Raw genomic sequence first — 14,513 nt, forward strand, 5'->3', positions numbered from 1 at the left:
AAAAAAATCGATCGGACTTTCTGTTTTTCGTTAACCGTTTTAAGGATTTGTTTTTCGTTTAAGCGTTTCAAAAAAATATTTGTCACGGAGAAAAGTCGTGTTTTAAGAATATCTACAACTTTTATATTTAACATTTTTAAATAACTGATTTTTTGCGGTAGAAAAACGATTTTTTAATGTTACCTCGAGTTACAAACATTTTCATGATTCAATGTCAATAGGAAAAAGTTGTATTTTTCGAAGATTTCTACAATTTTTTGTTAAACTTTTGTTGTATAATCCTTAGGATTCGAACTTAGGAGGTCGAGGTGACCGCATTCTGCGTATATATGCGAAATTAAGCTGTAAATAGAACCACAAGGTTATGGTGGTAAGGTGAGTTTCACACAAAGGACTCCGCAGAATTCAGATGGGAAATGGCTCTTAGTCAAATTAAACAAAAAAATGCATAGAAAAATTGAAATTACGATTGCGCAAAAAGTATTGGCCCAACAGTCCCTGCCTTTCACACTCAAAGTTGATATAACTATCTACTTTTTTGCAAAATTTCAGCTCTTAATCTACATAAATGACAAAATTACGAATTTTCAAAAAAATGTCAAATTTTTCGTTTGCCCGGAATTTTTCCGGTTCTAATCAACCGATCGGATTGTTCGATGTCTCATTCTCTTCGTAATTTAATGCTGTACAACTAGTATCTTGACGATATTCATAATAATCGAGTAGTTTTCGTTTTATATAACACATTAAAATGCTGTTTGTTAGCAGAGCGGCTTGTTGACGCTGATAGACTTTCCGAAGGTGGCGCTATGTGATATTATTAAAAGACTTCCAAGACCAGTAGTGTTTCGTCGTTATTCTTTTATGGAAGCACATCTTTTTACCTTCAAAAATCGCCCGTATTGTTTTCCGTAGCGCTACTGATTTTTGTCCAAATTTTTGATATTTTAGACTACTGTGCGACGACGATCTAGCTAATTCGGATGCTACTGCCTGTTATTTGAGTGCTCTATTGAGTAGTCGGGTCTCTGTTGGTTACGCCAACCTTGCTCGCCGTCCCTTCTCGTACATCCTCGACCTCTGCAAATAAATCAACTACGGCTACTGTGTTGTCTGACTTTCTCGGGCGACTCTCCATCCCTCATATCGTTTACTTGGAATAAACAAGAGCGCGATTAGCTTGTTCATGCTTTCTCATTCATACAACCTTAAGGACGTTCGTCCCTGATCTCGCCCGTGCTCGCTTTTCACGTAGCGAAGTTTCGCCATGTTACAAACTTATTTCGTTTAAAATCGTGCAACTTCTCTTGTCAAATACATCCCATTATCAAAATTAACATGCTAGAAGTTCTTAATACAAAGACTACTTTCACTATTCGAAGCCCAACATTGGTTTTATAAAAGTTACGCAATATGGTTGCATAGCATAAATTTTGATGTAATAATATATAATAAGCTACTTGGGTAAATATTTTTTTAATCTCCACAGAAAAGTCGTAAAAAAATTTGCAAATGAATTTACTCATTTTTACCTAAACACTCCTATTATGCTTTAAAAAGTTATAAAACTTAGTATTAAAATCAAAAATTCAGAAAAACTTAAATGTTGATATGGCCATAAGTTTCTTTTAAGGGCAGTTCAAGGTCTGAAATTTATTCTGTTTCTTAGGTTTTTTTAAACAAGAAAAAAATTAAGCCAAAATTGAAAATTTTTTCATGAATTGATGTGGAATAGCCACTATATACATATTATTATAAAAGTATCATGAAATAATTATAATTCATTTTTTATTACAGTGGGTTGTTTCTAATGAAGATAAAGTGAATTCTGACAAATTATTTGTCCAAGCAGATGAAGATTTAGATGGTTTTGTATCAGGAATTGAAATTAAAGATATATTCTTTCAAAGTGGTCTTACGCAAACAGTGTTAGCTCAAATTTGGTAAACAATCTAACTACTATCTATTTTGTGTTCAACTTTAAAAAAAAAAATTACATCTTTCATCTATATTATATCCAAAGATTATATGGTAATAAAATCCTCCAAACATTTTATATATTATAGAGTTACAGCTATTAAAGGCCAAATTTTTTGCGATTTCTAAAAATTTCAAGTTCAATTTTGACTTTAAATGGATGTAACTTTGTCAATTTTTTTTTTTACATCCCTACACTCTTTTGGAAACCACATGTATTCTAAATGTTGAATAGAATTCAAGGAACCCTGCGGCATCGAAGTAAACACATCAATTTATGTATTGACTTACCTCGATATAAATTGTTAGGATAATTAATTATATAATACAAAAAAGTTGTTGGAAAACTACGAAGATATAAAAAAAATCTTTTTGAAGGTTAGAACATAAAAAAAACCACTGCCAATTTTCTGGCACGTACCTTTTTTCAAAATTATGTATTGCTTTAATATCAAAATTGTTTTTACTCCATACATAATAACATACAGTTTTTGTACTTTTCTTTTAAATGGATGAAATTATTTAACACGTGCTGCACATAAGCGGGCAAGTGGGAAAAATTTTCAGTTATCGTGTAACACAGAAAAGCGTGTATTTTCAGTATTTGATCTATTCCCCTGGATCGAATCAATAAAATCACTTAAAATCCTCTTATTACATTAATAGGCGTCTTGCTGTGGGCGCGACACTTTTTGATATTTCACTTCATCCCATAAACTACCCCTTCTAAAGGTTAAGGTAAATTTTAAAAATATTCGTTGTGTTCCGATATACTTTCTGTCAACTTCTGGTCAACTTCCGATGTACTTCCAGTTAACTTCTGGTTTACCCCAACCCTTAGAAGGGGTAGAATAGAAATATCGAAAAGTGTCGCGCCTACAGCACGACGCCACTTAATATAATATAGGGTTTCCGCAGTACAAAAGTAGGTAATTTTATTCTCTAAAACGTACATATTAAGTAATGTTCTTAAATTAATTTTTCGATAACTTTATCAGATAAAACTGAACTCTCAAAACTAAATAATCGCTATAAAAAAAAGAGTTAAAAAAAATGTAAAAACAGACTTTTTTCTTACCGTGTTACAGTAAAAAAAAAAAGAAAATGAGACTTGGTGGCTTAAAATCCACTTAGTAGAAGCTAAGATACAGGCGTATAAATACGCGCACACACATACATCCATACGGACATTTAATTAAGACACTATTTTTCGACTTAAAATACTTCAAAACACACTTTCAATATGTTTTGAAATATACTTCGAAAATCGCTATGACAAAGCTTTCTTAGGAAGGAAGCATAATATATCTATAAAAAATAAAAAAATAAATTAATTATTATTCAAAAGTGTATCCGTCCCCTTAAGTAAAAAATCTCGCCAGGTGTCGGGGTTCTTCGCTGATTTCTTTACGACATTTGAACTAATCCATATAAAATTACTGAATAGCTACTTGAGAACTAACCTTTTATACTAGAATTTATGCCTTTTTTTAAGTTTTATGATATAGCTGAAAGTGAGGCAATCATTGTAGGTTAGGTAACTTTGAAAGGCAAAGTTATGGCATTTAAAAATTATATTTTTAAATTTTTTCTTTTACATCTTTTTCTTTGTCCTAATAAGCCTTTTTGTACAAATTCATATTAATATAATTTCAACATTTTTTAAATAATAATTTTAGTTGAAATTTCTGTCTCTAAAATGCAGTTGGGAACTCATTTTCAATAGCTGGATTAAGTATTATTTATTTATTATTTATTAAACCAAGAATAGCTTACATAGTATACATTACCAGTACGCATAATAGCAAGCCGTGTAGAGGTAAACTAAGTTACCTGTGTACAAGCTCGGTATGTAACAAAAAAACTTAAAACTAGTACATAAAAACTAAAGATAATTACATTATCAGACCCTTTCAACAACACTATTTACATTTTCTTTTCTTAAAATTCAATAAATTTAAAACTATTTGGAAAACTAAGGTTTGGTTTTAATCCAATTCTTAATTTTACTTTTTGCCGCGGTTTTGCTTATATCTAATTCTTTGAGCTCATTTAGTAGTGAATTATAAGTTATAATAGCATTATTATAACTATTTTTATAACACGTGCATAAAAAAGACCTCAAAATTTGCAGTTTATTAAAATTTTGATTTACTAAATTTTAAAAGCTTTACTAAAAATATATTTAAATAAATAAAATAATTAAATAAAATATATATATATATACACATATATATGAATCTATACACGCCCACCGTAGTGGACGACTCGAAAAACTCCATTCTCGATCCACTTCATAGGCGACCCAAATGGTCTTCCTTATACACTTGTTATAAAAAGCACAGTGAACAATGGGGGGCGAATGTGCTTTTCCAGACTCGGATGATGTTTGAACACTCGTGCTCAAACATCATCCTCGCTTGGAAAAGACCATTTTCGCCCCTTGTTGTACACTGTACTATTGTATCACTTACTCGTTTTTGCTCTTTGGTATAATTCAACTTTTTTTCTATGTAACACTTGTAGACATTTTGAATGAAGTTTTGAGATCATGATAATGGATTTTAATGGATTCAAAATTAATTATTCAAAATTGATCGAACTCGGGTTCTTCAAGTCTAAAGGCGGAGACTCTGTCGTCGCGCTATCGACGTTGGTAAATGATAGAATTTTTGAAATTATAATCTGCAACTCGGATTTCAACTAATATCTTGGTAATTACAACAAAAATGTTGGTTGACTCACTATGAACAGTAAAGTACCAGAAAAATTGTTGTCCTTACCAAGTAAATTGGTTAGTAACCTATAATAGAGTCGACTTCTTTATTGTAAAAAAGTCGGCTTGGTTAAATGAACCAAGCACTTAGTTCTCATAACCAATTTTTGATTAACCAATTATCACTACCACAACTCACTATTTTTTCCGTGTAGTTACTTCCGATCAGTTAAAAGAAATTATGATTTGCCTGCTCAAATGTTTCAGAAATAACAACAATAGATAGCTTAACGACCAGACTTTCAAAAAATATGTTTACTTTGTCAAAATTTGCATTCATGCTTCTTATACTTAAGTGCATAATTATATCATTTTTGTTGTTAATCGTCTTTAGATCGTTAATACCACTGCATGTTTTTTCTTTCTGCATTGAATCCTTTCGTATTATATCTAGATAATCAAAAGTATCCATTTTATTAATTTAAGTTTTAATGCTCCTTAACCTTGTACTTTTTGCTTGAGCAGCATGTTGTTTTGGTGTTAGAGCCATCTAGTCCAGTCGAATTAGGTGAAAACTCGTAGTATATTTTCAAAAATTAAATATAGCGATTTTTCTGCACTATATGGCGGAAAAGGGTATGTAGAATGATAATTTTCATAAACTAACTAAAAAGGAGGAGTGGAAGTCTTTGCAGTGCCTATAAAAATCTAGACGATCGATCGAAAACAACGCATGCTATGTTGAAGGTACTTAAATTGCCTATACAGGGGCAGGTACTTAAATTGCCTACACAGGGGAAGGTACTTAAATTGCCTACAAGGGGATCATTTTCTTCAGCAATTAGTGCAATATATTTTACTACGCCGCTAATGTCTCTAGAACATATTAATTATGCGCAACTCTATGGTAAAAGAATGAGAGAGGTATCCGCTTAAGCGTCGCTGCCTTTTACGAATCGAATCGCAGTTACAGAGAGCCGAACGCACGCAGTAAGCATCTATCTACATAAATATTCTGAGGAAAGAGGACTAGATTTTTCAAGCTAGAAGTTGTCTAGTTGTCTTTACCTAGTTTTTTTTGCATCGTTTACAAACTTGCATCAGTGTTTGTTTGAGATGACAGGGGCACACGCAGCAGCAGAGTACGTCCAGACTTGTGTAAACATAAAAGTAGTATATGGGCTGGTATGGAGAGACTGGGCGTGGCCTAGAGTGACGTCACCAATCCCGTGGCTGGTGCCAGGTGTTTATGTAAAGAGAAGCCCATGTTAAGTAAATAGTAGGTGATAAGGTCAATACACATGATTTACGACCGCTACTGTCAGAGTGACGTCACCAGTCCCGTGGCTAGCGTCAGGTGTTTATGTAAACAGAAGCCCATGTTTGTATCAACAGTAGCTGATAAGGTAAATAAACATGATTTACGACCGCTACTGTCATAAACAAAAAGTCTGTCATCGATGGGTGACCTACTTTTATTTGTTTATTTATACAAAATTATAAATAATTTTTAAACAATAGCTATATCACGCATACGTGCTGCGCTATGCCAGCCCGGAGCCCTCCCCCTTTTACCCCAAGCAGACCCGAGCGCAACTCTCTCTCTCTCTCTCTCTCTCGCTCTGGTGAGTACAGTTGACAGCTCTGCTGATACATCATTTTTTCTGTACTGTTTTTCTGCTGCTCCTTGCCTTCGGGCCCTCTTCTGTTGTAGATAGTTGCACGCTTCACTTTGCAACCTTCACGTCGATATATAAATCGCCGAAGGCTGCAATTTTTCTCTTTTATCATTTTCACTGCAAACTTTCTACAAGGCCCCTAAACTCCAAAACTGCTTGGCTTGGCTTGGCTTGATTTCTCATTTGCACGGCGTCTCTTTCTCACTGCAATCAACATCGTGGCGACATCTGCTGCCTTGCGGGAGAATCTTCACGGGAGAGTCTTCACACTTTTCGCGGTCGGTACTTTTACACTATCTCCACTAACGCACCATCTAGCCGTAAGAGTTACAACATCTACTCTCTCACTCCGTCGATAACTTATCATTCTCCTACGAATATCTACTTTACCGACTGCTAGTAAGTTATCGACGAAAAATGAGTTCAAATGGCGAGAAGAGTGTGGAAGTGCCTTTTCAGTCATGCAGCAGCTGTACACAACCTATACAGCACAAAGACCCCAAAAGGTGTGAGTTTTGTGGTCTGTACTACCACGCCAGGTGCCAGAACACAACCAACGTGAAGGCCATCGTGGTGAATGACGGGCAGACCATCGCCTGTCTCTCATGTGCAGACAAAAACAACGCCACGGGTGCCAAAGTGAGGACTAAGTCCACCTCTGCTACAACATCAGCAAGGGGAGTAACTGCAACAACATCAGCAGGTAAGAGCACTTCCAAACAGCAGCAGCCGGGGAACAAGAAGATAAGGTCAGCACCACCATCAACGAACACGTTGAGAAATCCCTCACCAGCCCGCTCGGCCGGTGTGACAACATCAACGCCGTCCGTTGAGGCTGCCTTGAGGGATATTCGCAGTACCCTTGACGACATTCGCAATGCTCAAACGGAGGCCTTCAAGACACAGAACATCGTGTCAGAGAGGATCTCCAAAATTGAGCAGCGTCTGGGCCCAATTGATAGGCGACTCAAGGCCCTCGATGAGCTGCCTGCACTCAAGACCCGCATATAAAATGCTGAGTCCACCATCACCGAGCTGCAGGCACAAATTCAAGATCTCTCATCGAGAAGCCCGACAATGCAGCAGGACAGCAGTAGCACTTTGCCTAGCGCTGCGGAGATTTGCAGCCTGCGCAGTGAATTGGCAGGGATCAGGAGGCGACAGGAGCAGACCTCTAACAGTGTGGTTTTTGTCACGGGCCTGCACTACACCCGTGAAACCTCGCTGCATCTCCTCGCTTTCTCAGTCGTGAGCGCGCTTGACCCCACGGTCCTCAGAAGGGACATAGCATCAGTCAGGACCATGGGGAGGCTTGATGCAACCAACAGCTCCGCCAGGGGTGACGGCAGACTGCCACCATAGGCCATCACCTTATCTTCAAGTGCGCTTGCACGCTCGATCGTCATCGCCAAAGCCCGGAAACGCAAGCTGCACACCAGCGAATTGGACGCCACCTTGCTGGAGGAAGCTAAAGCTCTGAGCCCTGACCATCAAGGGCTCGTAAACATCAACGAGCTGCTCCCCTCTGACGTCCACAAGCTGCGTTCGAGGGCCAGGCTGGAGGCCAAGAAGAGGCAGGGTTGCCGAACGTTCATCGGGGATGGGAGACTCTACATGCGCTGCAACGACGACAGCGAGCGTGCTACCGTCATCAACACCGATGCTGAGCTGGAGACCTTTTTAGCCCGGTTCCCGCCTGCTGCCGACATCGTTCAACACTGAGGTTACAACACAAACACATCATTCCACCACATCCACCATCAAGCTCATCTGCCATGTCTTCATCCGGTTCTAAGGTATCTCTGTCCGAAGGTCTACGAGTCTGTCATTTTAATGCGAACTCGCTTACGGGTCACATTGAGATGATCAGGCTTTTCTTATCCACTCGCTCTCCATTCCACGTAATAGCTGTTACCGAGACCTGGTTGAGCGACAAGGTAACGTCCATCCCTTCACTGGATGACTACCTACTGTACAGATGGGACAGAAACAGAAACGGCGGAGGTGTGGCCCTCTACATACGTAAATCACTGACGGCTAGCGTTATTTCATCTTCTGATGGTGAATGGTCTGGCAAGCCAGGTCAGCCTGAATATCTCTTCTGCGAGGTATCGGCAAAGGGAATCTCTCCGATCTTCGTGGGGGTTGTGTATCGTCCTCCTCACGCTCCATTCTTCCAGGGCTCTAACTTTATAGACCAGCTAACAACCCACATGCACAACTACTCCACGAAGGTCATAATGGGAGACTTCAATTCTGACCAGCTTTCTTCATCTGAAGATGCCAAGTTCATCAAGGCCTTCATTGATGAAAATTCCCTTTCTTCTGTCCCCTATGGTGCCACGAATCATAAACAGGGTTCGGATACCTGGCTTGACTTGTGTCTAATCGACGAGCAGGATCGTCTGCTGTCACACTGGAAGACAGACTCACCTTTCATCAATGGACATGACCTTATCACGGCCACTCTCGACGGATAGATTCCACGATACGTACCTAACACATACTCCTAAAGAAACTTTAAGGGAATTAACGCCGAGAAGCTAAGGGACTTTCTTAGCGCATGTGACTGGTCATCCCTCACCGCTTCATCACTTGACGAATGCATCTCTACACTTAACGCTAACCTCACTAACGCTATTAATCATCTCGCCCCATTACGGACTGTAACACCGAGAAAACAACGTCACCCGTGGTTCACCACGGCTCTTCGCGACCTTGTACCTGAGAGGGAGAGACTTTATAGGCGTTTCAGGGACTCCAGGCTTGATTCAGATCTCCGCTTATACAGACTAGCTAGAGACAATGCTCACAAACAGGTCAAGCAAGCCAGGCTGAATTATTACTATTCACGCCTGTCAACCTTGACTGATTTTGCCGAGATCTGGAGAGAGCTAGAGAAACTTGGAATTTCTGCCACTAAGGCCCCTTTGCCACCTCGCTTTAGCACAACAAGAGATGAACTCAACAAGCATTTCAGCTCGATCTCCAATGATCCATTAGCTCCTGCTGTTGAGGAGTATCTTCTAACCCTGGAAAGTCTTGACCTCCCGGAACATTTCGAGTTTAGCACCATAACGGAATCGGACGTGTTGGCTGCAGTATCGCACTTCGACACGCAGGCCAGGGGAAGCGACGGCATCCCTCAGGTTGTTATCTCAAAAGCACTGCCAGTTCTCGCTCCTCTACTATGTCACATTTTCAAGCTCTCTCTGAGCGAAATCCGTTTCCCAACTGCCTGGAAATTATCACTTGTGCGTGCACTCAACAAAATCAGTTCACCAACAGCCCTGACTGACTACCGTCCGATTTCACTTCTCTGCTTTCTCTCCAAGGCCCTGGAGTGGCTGGTGGACAGGCAAGTCTTACAATACCTTGAATCAAGGGTCTTACTAGACAACTATCAAACAGGCTTCCGCACTGGCCACAGAACTCAGTCTGACCTAATTAAGCTAACTGATGATGTCAGGGTCGGGATAAACAAAAAGAAAGTGACACTCCTTCTTCTCTTTGATTTTAGCAAGGCGTTTGAAACTGTATGTCACGTCCGGCTCCTGAGGAAGCCTTCCACTTTCGGCTTCTCTAGGCAGGTTATCCGCTGGTTTGGCTCCTATCTCACTGGGAGAGCAAGCCGTCGTTGGTGACAATAGCGAGCGTTTCTCTTCGCAGCGTCTTAATATCGGCGTCCCGCAGAGCTCCGCCTTAGGTCCCCTGCTGTTTGCATTGTACATCAACGACATCGGTTTCTGTCTAGACTCCGATGTTTCCCATCTTATTTACGCGGATGACTTGCAAATTTATAGTCATTGCCACCTCGAGGAGCTCGATTCTTTATCAAACAAGATGAGTGCTAATGCCGAGAGGATAATGGGCTGGGCTGCGCAAAACAAGCTTAAACTAAATGTTACAAAAACCAAAGCAATTGTTCTGGGCTCCCCATACTACTATAAATCTACTTCCCTCAACAGCTAACACTTTCATTAATATCGGGGGTGCCCAGGTCAGCTTTGAATCCTCTGTGTGTAATCTGGGACTGGCGCTATCGTAGGTGACAGTATCCAATGACTACTAAAGTTCCCATCAACGGCCACCACGGCAACCTCTTTTAGCAAATTCCGATGTTTGGCATCCTTGAAAAACTGTATGTCAATGATCACATCCATGATTGAGTGAAGCGTATATGAAAGTGCTGGATTGTCGAAAATTAGAGGAAGAGACTGACTGTAGAAGTCGCATGCACAGCGTTTTTATATGCACAGTAGAGAGTAGAGACATCTGTGAGTAGTAAACTGTTTTTTAACTGCTGGAATCTATGATCACTTGGCGCAAGGCATCAATTTCCAGAATATTAGCATACTCTGCGTACAGAATGCAATTGACCGTTTCTGTTAGTGCATTGCTAAAATCAAGCAAAACATTTTTGTCAAATCAAAAGCAAATAGACAGTAGCCGTGGGGATAGTTCTCGCGCGTCACTTGATTACCCTCGTTGAAGAAGTGTATTCCCGTACCAGAGAACAGTGTGTAATACGCATCCACGTATAGATTTCTCGTCGTAAAGTCCGGTTGCAGTGGTTTTGAGGGCACCTGCACCCCATCAACGTACAAACATAGAAAGTTTATATTAAAATGTTCAAAATTGAAGGGATTGAGCAGCCGATCACCATTAAATGCTTTGTTATTGACGAAATCCAGGATGATTCTCTTCGGCAGCTGACCCAATATGATATTGTGCATGCACCACTGTGCATAGTGACTGCCTTGACTTCCACCAGTGTCAATGGATATTTAACCTTTGCTCGTGAGAGCGATTGAGCATCTGCTAGCAATATACTGGGACTGATTTTTACACGTCTTACTAGAAGATGAGCCTCCTCAATGTGTACGGAAAAAGAGCCCGCAGGGTCCATTAGGCAAAAGTTATCGCGCGATTTTACCAAACGCACCCTTACTACTTCGACGCCGTTGAGCAGTAGCTTCTCTTGATTGAACACATCAGTATGGAGGTGTCTAACTAGGTCAACAGGTTCATTTCCACAAACCACTCGTTCAGGTTTTCTGGGTTGTTTATTTTTCCAGCCGTATCGTCACACCACAAGACAGTCGACAGGTGAGAGGTTTTGGCGGCAGGTCCGTAATTTAGCAGCGTCTCTATGTTTCTGATTGAAAAATACATCCACTTGATTGAATAGTGAATGCATAAAATTGTTGACTGGTCCCACCCGGGCTGTTAAAAGTCTATAAGCCGCTCGATCAGCCTCAGCCACATCTTCTTCGCTTGTACTAGATTTTATACTCACACGAAGACTAAGCATTGTATGAGCCAAACCGAGATATTCATCGTTGTTCCCAGGTATCACAAATTCTATCGGTGAATCATCAATCAAAGACGATATAGGCTTATATTGAACTCAATGCGAGCCTTCGATTGTTGTTTGGGTCGGTGGAATGTTAAACAATAGCAGCTCCGACTTTGAACATTCGCACGAATGGGTATGTCAGAACGCCATCTTTAACTGTCAAAAATATCTCTCGTCGTTCTGCTTTTTTGTATCCTTCTAGACCAAGGTTTTTTATTTCGGAATGTTTTCTTCATCTTCCTCTGTCTCGTAATATTTCTTGTTGCACTTCTATTCTTTACACCACCACCACTCCTCGACTTGCGTTTCTTTCTCCCGCCAACATCTCTTTTCTCCTACGTGCTGTGACAGGGCCAGCGAGCAACTGCAACTGAGCAGGATTTCCGTTGCGTGACATTTTATATTCCGACCACTCCATCAACTTGTCTAGTTTCTCCTTAGCTTTTCTCTTCAGAATCTAACCAGATTCTCTCACACGATTGCGGAAAGACTCCTTCACCGGTGTGTTGTGTGATGCAACGTCGGATATGACGTTGAACCCCGTGCGTACGGCCTCTTTACCCACAGCTTTGGCCCCGCGACTGATTAGTGGAAGGACGCAGAGAAATATGCCAGCTAGAAAGGAGCCGATACCGCCGTGACCTCTTTGGTAGGGAGATCCGATGTAAATATGGCCAACTCCACCGGTGTAAGGATTCCGCCCCCTTCCCCACCTTACTGGTAGCCATTGCCAAATTGGGAGTTGAAATAATCTTCGTAGCGATTCATGAAGACTAGTCATCGACTTTTTCGAAATGAGTGTTACAGTCACTGTCCCGTAATCGAATGGTATCGACTAGCCACATTGGTCTCATATATCTATTTCAATTATTTGAAATGCCTTGAATAACAGTGGTATATACATTGGTGGGGAGAAACTTTTGATTCGAGTAGTACCATATTTGCAATTAGCGGTATTCATCGATACAGCTCGTAGTAGACGCGATTGAACATCACCTGTCACATACGGCTCACAGATGTCGCTGTATATCATGAACATGGGTGGTAGCCCATTGGTAAGTTCAGCAGGTTTATCCGACTCTATAGTGAGTTGATTTCTAATGAAACAAATTCCTTGTCGTTCCTTTTCAAATCCAAGAATTTTTTTACTTTTTCCGATAAATAGAGCTCGTGAGTGAACTGTGAGCAGCCGCAGACTCGGCTGATCATTACATAACCGCCACGTTCAACTGTTATCCTCAAATGACCACGGATGCATTCTTAATTATTTATTTCCTCAACTAGAGTGAGAATATTTGTATAATTTCCCGGACGAATCAAAGATTCAGTGATTGTTAAATGTTCCTCTCTCGTCTGATTTGTCTTAATTCTTGTGGGTGGTATTCGTTTTAGGGAAATTTTTCTCTCCTCTTTTTCAAATGGCACGTGTTGGAATGTCAGAGGTATTTGAACTTCAGTGAGCGCGACTAACGATGAAACTTGTAATCTGAACTGTTGCGGCAACTGTGTAACATAATGCGTTGTAGTGTTTTCCGAAAAATAATTCATGCTGCTGTTGCTAGGCAAAATGTAACATTGATCTTTTATATTTGCGAAAGTTGGCTAGCCTTGACCCAGGAATTAAACTTTTCTGGATAGCCTTTCTAGCTGACGAAATACTTTCTATTTCAAAAGATGCACCTTCCAAATCCTTTCGAACTCTGCTCAATTCCTTAGCTTAAAAACAACCGTCTATAACCCCATAGATCTTGCAAATTATAGACAGGTGGCTGCTGTGTCAGAGAAATCCGTGCGACTTTAAGTAGCTCCAGTGTCCAGCCTCTCTCGTAACCTTTGTCAAAGACAGATCTTGCCCGACTGACGCGAACCAGCTCGGTTGAGTTCACTGACTTTGAATTTCGTAATGACGCTGTAAATTCTCTCGTGCTTTGGCAACGTTGTACACAGTCACAGATGCCGGTGTCATCTTTGTTGCCGAGTGCTTACTGTAGTTGTACAGCGCTATTATGTTCTGCAACATATCGATGTATATCCGTGTATTTTAGTAGGTAAAATATTGCCAAATTCGCTCCTTCACAGTTCGTATCCGTTTGTATCCGGGCTGCATGTCACTCTGTGAACAATTTCGTTGTCGCGCAAAACTTGCTGTGTCTTACGACCAATGAATTCTTTGCCCTTATCTGTCTGGAGGCAAATTGGTTGACGCCCATTGCTTCTCGACAACACACGTGAGAAAACCTGAGCAACGTTTCTTAAATTTTTTTTTCTTGATCGGTTCCAGCCAACTAAATTTACTGACGACGTCGATCACCGTCAGAATGTAACTGTAGCCGTCATTGTAAGTTTTTAGAGATCTCAAATCTATCAGATCAGCCTCCCACACATCATCTAAATTTCGCATATTGTAACTACGTCGTGCAAATCCTCGTCTAATGGGTCGATGTAGATTATACGCATCTTGACTCTCGAGCCACTCCACAACACTTTTATGATGAAATTTTTCTTTTTTACCTTTTTTTCCACTTTTTTTCCACTTTTTTTGTCCGTGTGTAGCTTGAAAAAGTTTTTCAACACCTGCGTACGCTGCTGGGTGTGGAGGTGCGTAATAAATGTTCTCAAATTTCATTTTTTCCCTCGCATTCAGGCTACTCATTGTACACCTTTTCTTCTTTTTTCAATTTTTTTCTTTCGGCTCTTTCACTGTTTAAACGATGCGTCAACTTTGCTAATAGATATCTTCTTCATTTTCTTGTCCTTTCTCTTTTTCTGCTTCAGCGCCCTT

General features: G+C 40.2%; 1 protein-coding gene across 1 annotated transcript in view; it reads left to right on the forward strand.

Annotated features, from left to right (window-relative positions):
• Positions 1–14,513, forward strand: part of LOC103316526 (epidermal growth factor receptor substrate 15-like 1) — a 480,491-nt gene that overhangs the window by 241,588 nt on the left and 224,390 nt on the right. The window contains exon 6 of the mRNA XM_031926044.1: positions 1,798–1,943. Coding sequence (XP_031781904.1) covers positions 1,798–1,943 — 146 coding nt within the window. The remainder of the gene's footprint in view (positions 1–1,797; positions 1,944–14,513) is intronic.

Source organism: Nasonia vitripennis (genome assembly GCF_009193385.2).
Source record: "Nasonia vitripennis strain AsymCx chromosome 3 unlocalized genomic scaffold, Nvit_psr_1.1 chr3_random0007, whole genome shotgun sequence".
In the NCBI taxonomy this organism is placed as follows: domain Eukaryota; kingdom Metazoa; phylum Arthropoda; class Insecta; order Hymenoptera; family Pteromalidae; genus Nasonia; species Nasonia vitripennis.